The 9,329-nt window shown below is 42.9% G+C and overlaps 1 protein-coding gene across 1 annotated transcript; it reads left to right on the forward strand.

The window, feature by feature from the left end:
• The first annotated feature begins 457 nt into the window (after window positions 1–457).
• LOC138851574 (loricrin-like) lies at window positions 458–9,098 on the forward strand. The gene is made up of 2 exons (XM_070080817.1): window positions 458–533; window positions 5,226–9,098. The coding sequence occupies exon 2, from the start codon at window positions 5,238–5,240 to the stop codon at window positions 7,497–7,499; it is 2,262 nt and encodes a 753-aa protein (XP_069936918.1). The 5' UTR covers window positions 458–533; window positions 5,226–5,237; the 3' UTR covers window positions 7,500–9,098.
• Window positions 9,099–9,329: the final 231 nt, after the last annotated feature.

Genomic DNA, 9,329 nt, shown 5'->3' on the forward strand with positions numbered 1-9,329 from the left:
TTGAGTCATTTTAAAGATATAAGTAATTTTGGAGCATCTTTAAGTAATGTCTAATGAATTTTTGATTCGTGGAAATACGTGGAGGCATCAGCTTTCTCTTGAATTCTCCAAAGCGAGACTGGTCCATGGTCACTCGGGAACCAGGTGTTACCAGCTGCTCAAATATTGACAAAGTGACGCTGGAAGATCACGAGTGGCAAAGGCGGATTTTTATATACAGACTCTTTATTGTTAATGTATCACCACATTAGCCCAGTGATTACCTCTTACAAAAGAAATTAAGTTGATACAGGTTTGGAGATATTTTACATATTACATTAGATTTCGTGAGTGTTTTTGTAGAAGGCAGGATACATGCATCATCACAGCTGGGACACATTTCCTGAGTGTGTCCAGGAAGGTAAACAAAAGAGGCCGTGGCTGACTGGTATATAAGCGAGGTGGTGGGAGGCACCTTAGCAGTGTGACCAGCAAGAGTGACCTTCTTGTGACTCCTCCAGCATCAGTGGCCCACTCTTCAGTTAACACAGAGTGTGAGTTAATGGTGAAGAGTGATTAAGAAATTTTACAAATGTGTTTACAAATCTTAACTTGTTACATAACGGTAACTTAGGTTGTGTTAGGAGAAACGTAAAAACAAATAAATTTCGCATTTTTATCAAAAAAGTTCAACAACAAAAAGATGGACATTTAGCACAAGGTAACGTACTGTTGCAAACTCGGCTATTGTGTGATTAAAAGTGTAAATCTTAAACAACTCATTTTTACTAAATGTAATAACGGCAGCATCCAGATAATAGACATCAGATAAGGTCACAATAACCATTGCAAACATCACATAAAATCTGCAACACAGCATTCAAGCCTTCATAGCTCTCGGTACACTGTACAGCCACAACACTGGAACAATCCATGAACACTCATCTTAGCACTGTCATAACAAAATTCCTTACATCAAGGGACTGCTCACGGAGTCAAATGCATTGTTTGCAGCTTTCACAGAGACCCACATAAAGGACCATTTTGACAAGGAAATATGAATTCCAGGTTATAACCTATACAGATGTGACAGACTAAACAGGCAACAAGGGGGGAGGGGTGTCTTGTACGTCACAGAGTCGCTCATTTGCACAGAACTACTAAACACCTCCAATGATGTAGTTGAAGTTTCGGCAGTAAAGATTGAAAACTGAAACCTTGTCATTGTGGTTGTATACAAGCCTCCGGATGAAACTTCCCAGCAATTCCAGGAACATCTTTTGAAAGTTGACCACTGTCTGGAAAATCTTTCAACTTCTGCCCCAAACATCATGCTACTGGGAGATTTCAACTTGAGACACCTAAAATGGAGAAGAGTAGCAAATAATATTTTAGCAGAGGAGGAGGCAGCTCAGATGAAAATTCACACACAAACACACGAGCTATTAAATCTCTGCGCCAAATTCACTTTAAACCAGCAAATATTAGAGCCTAAAAAACTAGAAAATATACTGGACCTCGTCTTCACCAACAACGACGATCTGATACATAATATAATTGTATCAAAGATAATACACTCAGATCACAACATAATAGTGGTACAGTAATGTATACGCAAGGCTCCTGACCAGCAAAATGTGACAGTTGTGAGGGTGCCTTCACAAAATTCGACTTCAATAATAAAAACATACAATAAGAACAAGTCAACCATATCCTAAATGAAACAAGCTGGGACGATATCCTAAACAACATTGATCCGATGCTATGCCTAGAAAAAATTAACTCTGTGGCACTTGAGGTCTGCTCAAGGTACATTCCATTAAGAAAAAGAAAGAGAAGATGCAAACTAGAAAGAGAGAGACGTTCCCTATACAGGCGAAGGTGAAGAGTCACAGAGCTACTGAGTGGGGCTAATATATCTGAAATACGAAGGGAGGCACTAGTCAATGAAATTGCAAATATCGAACTTTAGCTGAAGGAATTTTACAGGAGATAAGAATCACAGGAAGAACTAAAAGCCATAAAGGAAATTGAAAAAAAAAAAATACTTCTTCTCTTATGCCAAATCTATGGGCAAAACAACATCCATTATTGGGTCCCTGCTTAGGCGAGACGGAACCTACACAGATGACAGCAAAGAAATGAGTGAGATACTAAAGTCCCAATATGACTCAGTATTCAGCAAGCCATTACCCAGACTAAGGATCGACAATCTAAATGACCGAGACCCAAAATTTGGTCATCTCAAAAATCTCTGATATTATCCTAACACCACAAGACTTTGAAAAGGCAATAAATAACAGGCCCATGCACTCTGCCCCAGGCCCAAATTCATGGAACTCCGTGTTCATCAAGAATTGCAAGAAGCCCCTATCACGTGCCTTCAGCATTCTATGGAGAGGAAGCATGGACACAGGGGTCATCCCACACACACTAAAAACATCAGACATAAGAACATAAGAAAGAAGGAACACTGCAGCAGGCCTACTGACCAGTGCGAAGCAGGTCCATGTCCCCCCCCCCGGATTAGCCCAATGACCCACCTAGTCAGGTCACTTCCACTTAAGGAAGGAGCAAGGCATCAGACCTAGTAGCACAAGCTAGTCAGGTCCAACTCACACCCACCCACACCCACTCACGTATTTATCTAACCTATTTTTAAAACTACACAATGTTTAGCCTCTATAACTGTACTCGGGAGTTTGTTCCACCTACTAGTGACTATGCCCTCGTCTGCTACAAGTTCCCTTTCCACCTGACGTTAGTATATAAGCGCCAGGTTCCTTGCTTCTGCTTCAGAATCTCCCCGACTACGGTGCTCTTCGCACCAACTCCAAGGTTGAGGAACTGATTACCTCGTCTTCTGTATATAGTTCTACTGTCTTCAAGTTATGTCCTGGAATTTGTATTGATAAAGCCACTGGATGGCGAAACGTCTACAATAAAGATACCCAGATGTTGCACATGAGTCTTAATTTCATTTTGTCGGTATTGTATACCATTCTTGTACAACATGGTCGCACTTGTCGAAGGCTTTTGCAAGGTCTGTGCATATTATATCTGCATTTTGTTTATCCTCTATAGTGGTCCAATAGCTGGGACAGGCAGGAGCAACCTGCTCTAAACCCGTGTTGCTCTGGGTTGTGTAACTGATGGGTATCTAGGTGGATGACGATCTTGCTTCTTAGGGGATGTTAGTGCTATCAGTCTGTAGTTCTTTGCAATTGCTTTACTGCCACCTTTGTGAAGTACATGATGAGAAATTTCAACTAATCATATATGGAAAACTTGAGGAAATTAAAACTGTATCAGGGTATACAACAAATTCTAACCACACAATAGAGGGAGAAAGTAATGTGAAGGAGCTGGGAGTGATAAGATAAGATAAGATTTCGTTCGGATTTTTAACTCCGGAGGGTTAGCCACCCAGGATAACCCAAGAAAGTCAGTGCGCCATCGAGGACTGTCTAACTCATTTCCATTGGGGTCCTCAATCTTGTCCCCCAGGATGCGACCCACACCAGTCGACTAACACCCAGGTACCTATTTGCTGCTAGGTGAACAGGACAACAGGTGTAAGGAAACGTGTCGAAATGTTTCCACCCGTCGGGAATCGAACCCGGGCCCTCCGTGTGTGAAGTGGGAGCTTTAGCCACCAGACTCTCACCCACCAGGATCTCACCTTCAAAGACCACAACAATGAATCTGCGGCATCTGCTAGAAAAATGATAGAATGGATAACGAGAACCTTCAAAACTAGGGACGCCAAGCCCATGATGATTCTCTTCAAATCGCTTGTTCTCTATAGGCTGGAATACTGCTGTACACTAACGGCCCCTTTCAAGAGTGGCGACATTGCAGACCTAGAGAGTGTACAAAGAAATTTTACGGCACACATAAGTACGATAAAGCACCTAATTAACCGGGAACGGTTAAAGTCCCTTGATTTGTATTCCTGGAATGCAAGTGAGAGAGATACATGATATACACTTGAAAAATCCTAGAGGGATGAGTACCAAACTTGCACACGAAAATCACTCCCTGTGAAAGCAAAAGATCAGGCAAAAGATGCAACATCCCCCCAGTGAAAAGCAGGAGAGCCACGAGTACACTGAGAGACAACACAGTAAGTGTCAGGGGCCCAAGACTGTTCAGCTGCCTCCCAGCATACATAAGGGAGATTACCAATAGACCCCTGGCTGTCTTCAAGAACGCATTGGACAGGCACCTAAAGGCTGACCAGCCGGGCTGTGGTTCATACGTCAGTTTCCGTGCGGCCAGCAATAACAGCCTGACTGACCAGACCCTGATCCACCACGATGCCTGGTCTCAGACCGGGCCGCGGGGGTGTTGACCCCCGAAACCCTCTCCAGGTATATTCCAGGTATCATTCCCATAACACTCAAGGCATCATACCGTACACAGTTCCTCACACTACCGGACAGTGGAGTCTGAAAGCCTCTACGGATTCTGAACCCAGACAAGGTATTAACGCTTGTTAAGCCAAGAAAGTCAGGCATTGTGAGTTATCTCAATTGGGATTCTTCGCTCCTTCCCCCGAGGACGCTACCCACAACACTCCACTAACTCCCGGGTATCTAGTAACTGCTAGGTGACAGCAGGTGTAAGGACGCATTCCTACACGTCTTTCCTCACCCGGCATCAAACTCTGGTGAAAACTGTCCGTCATTTTAGAGCAGAAACACACTATTACATAGTTGTGGGGGTGACATCCCATAGAACTGCACATCTGCCACACACTGCATCATCCAGGGCCTCAGAAACCCTATTATGGTTTCCTAAGGTCAACACAAGTAACCATGTCACATGTAACTTGTTTAGCTAATAGAATGTTGGGATCCAGTCCCTGGACCCATGGTGTGCATTTATAATCTCTTAATTACCGTCCGCAGGATGGTGTAGGGTAACTGCTCACTCAACTGTTCTTACTGACTTCAATAGTATGGTATGAGGCAATAATTTAACCCTGAAATAATTTTTGTCTTTTAACCTCTCTGTATTTAATATAAATAAATAAATGTAGATTTTGAAATGGTACTACTATCTTTAATGTGAGTATTTTAGTTTTTATAATTTATATTTTTTTGTTTCATGTTAAACAACGAAATAATCCACACTGTAACGAATGTCAAAATTAAAGTTTATACGTACGTAAATGCCAAAGTTATTTGTAACACATTGCAGTAGAGAATATTTGTTAAAAAAAATGAACTGATGATTTTCAGGTGGAGTCTACCATGGACTGGTTGCCGGAGCTTTGTCCACTACTGCTGCTGCTGACCTCTGTCTCTGCACTACCTCAGCAGTATGGCAGAACTGCCTCTGGCATCAGTAGCTCTTCCAGTGGAGGCGCTGATGGAGGCCACGTCGAGGCAGACAACGGAGCAGCAGCAGGATTTACGACTGTGGGATATCACAACAATGGCTTCCACAAGGAAGACTTCGACACCGTTCATAGAAGCATCGGTTTTGGTAACGCAGGAGATGGCATCAACGACATAAGTAATGGAGGCTCCGGTGGACTATCCGACGAAGAGCTTGGAGGAGTGAAGCCACCTGATCAATCCATCATCTTCCATCGCTTCGTCAGGAGCTCACATGATGAGTTGGAGAATCTCCAAGCTGCTGCAATCAGAGTACCACACGATCGAGACTTGTTTGTTTTGAGAGGCTCTTCCAGCTCCAACAAACCTGGAGTTAATGGAGGTTCTTCCAGCTCCAACAAACCTGGAGTTAATGGAGGTTCTTCCAGCTCCAACAAATCTGGAATTAATGGAGGTTCTTCCAGTTCCAACAAACCGGGAATTAATGGAGGTTCTTCCAGCTCTAACAAACCAGGAATTAATGGAGGTTCTTCCAGCTCCAACAAACCAGGAATTAATGGAGGTTCTTCCAGCTCCAACAAACCGGGAATTAATGGAGGTTCTTCCAGTTCCAACAAACCGGGAATTAATGGAGGTTCTTCCAGCTCTAACAAACCGGGAATTAATGGAGGTGGTTCTAGCTCTAACAAACCAGGGATCCATGGATTATTTAGAAGAGGTCGTCGTTCAACTCTGATCAAGCCTGGAAATGGTCGTTTGTCTGTTGGAGATGATTCATCAAGTATCAGTGGTTCATCAAACAAGGCAGGTAACAGTGGTTCATCAAACAAGCCAGGTATCAATGGAGATGGTTTATCATTAAACAAGCCAGGTATCAATGGAGACTTTTCATCATCAAACAAGTCAGGTATCAGTGGGGATGGTTCATCACCAAACAAGCCAGGTACCAGTGGTTCACTGGGTTCCTTCGAGTTGACAGGTGTCAGACGGATTTCGAGAACGGTTTCCAAACTTGGAGGTGGAACTTTTGGAAGACAGGTTGGAGGTAGTGGAGGAGGTTTTGGAGGGGGTGATACTTCTGGAGGACAAATTGGAGGTAGTGGAGGAGGTTTTGGAGGTGGTGATACTTCTGAAGGACAAATTGGAGGTAGTGGAGGAGGTTTCGGAGGGGGTGATGCTTCTGGAGGACAAATTGGAGGTAATGGAGGAGGTTTTGGAGGTGGTGATACTTCTGGAGGACAAATTGGAGGTAGTGGAGGAGGTTTTGGAGGTGGTGATACTTTTGGAGGACAAATTGGAGGTAGTGGAGGAGGTTTTGGAGGTGGTGATACTTCTGGAGGACAAATTGGAGGTAGTGGAGGAGGTTTTGGAGGTGGTGACACTTCTGGAGGACAAATTGGAGGTAGTGGAGGAGGTTTTGGAGGTGGTGATACTTTTGGAGGACAAATTGGAGGTAGTGGAGGAGGTTTTGGAGGTGGTGATACTTCTGGAGGACAAATTGGAGGTAGTGGAGGAGGTTTTGGAGGTGGTGACACTTCTGGAGGACAAATTGGAGGTAGTGGAGGAGGTTTTGGAGGTGGTGATACTTCTGAAGGACAAATTGGAGGTAGTGGAGGAGGTTTTGGAGGTGGTGACACTTCTGGAGGACAAATTGGAGGTAGTGGAGGAGGTTTTGGAGGTGGTGATACTTCTGGAGGACAAATTGGAGGTAGTGGAGGAGGTTTTGGAGGTGGTAATGCTGGAGAGAGTGGATGTGGCAATTCTGGTGGCAGTGGAGGAGGTAATTTTGGAGGACAGATTGGAGGCAGTGAAGGAGGTTTAGGAGGCGGTAAGTCAGAACAGATTAAAGGCAGAGGCAAAGGCTTTAGAGGTGGTGGAGGATTTGGAGGCGGTGGAAGATTTGGTTGTGGAGGAGGATTCGGAGGTGGAGGAGGGTTTGGAGGTGGTGCTGGAGGATTTGGAGGTGGTGGAGGATTTGGAGGTGGTGGTGGAGGATTTGGAGGTGGGGGAGGAGGATTTGGAGGTGGTGGTGGAGGATTTGGAGATGGTTGTGGAGGAGGAAATGGAGGCGGTGGTGGTGGAGGAGGAGGTGGTAGTAGTGGAGGTGAAGGGGGTGGAGGTGTCACCACCTCCACACACCCCACCATACCATCAGTCACTCCCGTGTATCGTTGAGTCCAGACATCAGTGAAGGCAGCTGCCACCTCTCTGGTTGGTGTTTCTGCCACTAATGTAATTGTGGCGCTGAGTGACGCCAGTCTCACAACCAAAAGGACCTGGGTTCAATCTGGCGAGGCAAGGTGTATGATCGTCACCTTACACCTGCCGCCCCTAATCACCTAGCAGTAGTTACCTATAAGTCAGATGATTATTGTGGGTTACTTCCCAGGGATAATGATTTAGAGCTCCAGAGTAAGCCACACTGCTTGGCTTTCTTAGGTTATCCTGGGTTAATACCCATCCAGAGTTAATAATACTAGAGTAAAACTAAAGTGTTAGAGTCAGTCGCTCACACTCTCCTGCTACACTGGTTTGAATACTCTAAATTATTTAAAGAACATACTGATACAACCCTAAACACGTCTTGAATCTATTCTCACCTTTCATTGTTTTGTTCTCGGGTTTATATTTCTTGTTTATATTCCTTGACAAGTGAATACTTGTCAACACTCACCTTCCAGGGATACTGAAGTATCTACAAACTAACTTTGAATGTCTGTATATCCTGTGATAGGTATATACATATACCCAGTAATGCATATACACTGAGTTTACATTTTTTTTTTTATATTTTATTTAAAAGTACATCACAGCACATAAAAAATAACAAGCAGGCTTTATCTGCCAACAAATGTAATAAACTTTCCATGGCCATATAATACCACATACAGATATAATTATACATCATGTAACAAAAATTATCTAATGAAAACACCAACAGTAACGAAAGCAAGGAGAGAATTGATACCGTACTAACGACAACAAAAGTAAAACAAAATATTCTCTACTATGACTGAACGTCATAAGGTACAAACTCAAAAGGGCACAGTATGTTACATACCGTAGCCCTGCAAACTAAAACCCCCCTTCCCTAGACAGAACCCCCCCTTCCCTAACACATCTATAATGCATATCCAAAAGTATGAATCTTATGACACGTAAGAATAGGAAGCATAAAACACAATGATACATCTGTTTCCTAAACTTGTAATGGTAAAGGATATAACTGCCTCACGGCTTACAAAACAAACTGCAAGTGCAATAAATACATTATGTAAATATAGAACAGTTTGATTTCTAACATTGGATTAGAAAGTATTTCCTATAGTCAAATTACATGAACAAGATCCACGACAAACGGTGCTGTACAATATAATGGTAATACACCTACACACCAAGTATTGACGATGGTTTTATACTCAGACACAACACATTATACATTATTAAAGAACTTGTCTAACTTGGTGTATATACAAATGGCAAGCACACTTGGGTAAGTATATAGACTGCATAATAACGTGTTAAAAAACCAACACACACAATAACACACACACACAAGCACACTCATACACGTCAACGTAGACATAGGTATTAATGGATCGACGTCGAAAACATCCAATTGCATGCAATATCATATATTACATGTAATAGGAAAACACTTCTATACAAATACCAATGATTGGTACACAAGAATAAAAAGGGCATCACATTGGAGACATACATACAACATTGGAGACATCTATACAACATTAGAGACATACATACAATTAAACGCAGCTGACCAGCCCGTATGATTACCCACTGAACAAACACAAATTATCTCAAATCCTTTAACTCTAACGCTCTGTATGCAGACGGGAAATCTTTCTCCCATCTCCCCTCATATACTAACTGATTTCTACACTTAGTTCTAAGAATTGTTCCCGCTAAAACCCGGATTCTGCTATTACCTTCAACATGTCTCATAGCCCATGACACATATATATAATCGGCTACGACATACGA

Source organism: Cherax quadricarinatus, unplaced genomic scaffold, assembly GCF_038502225.1.
Source record: "Cherax quadricarinatus isolate ZL_2023a unplaced genomic scaffold, ASM3850222v1 Contig1048, whole genome shotgun sequence".
Taxonomy (NCBI): Eukaryota; Metazoa; Arthropoda; class Malacostraca; order Decapoda; family Parastacidae; genus Cherax; species Cherax quadricarinatus.

Bases quoted from the DNA above. Each gene is read 5' to 3' on its own strand.
- LOC138851574 (XM_070080817.1), top strand. From the start codon at position 5,238: ATGGACTGGTTGCCGGAGCTTTGTCCACTACTGCTGCTGCTGACCTCT.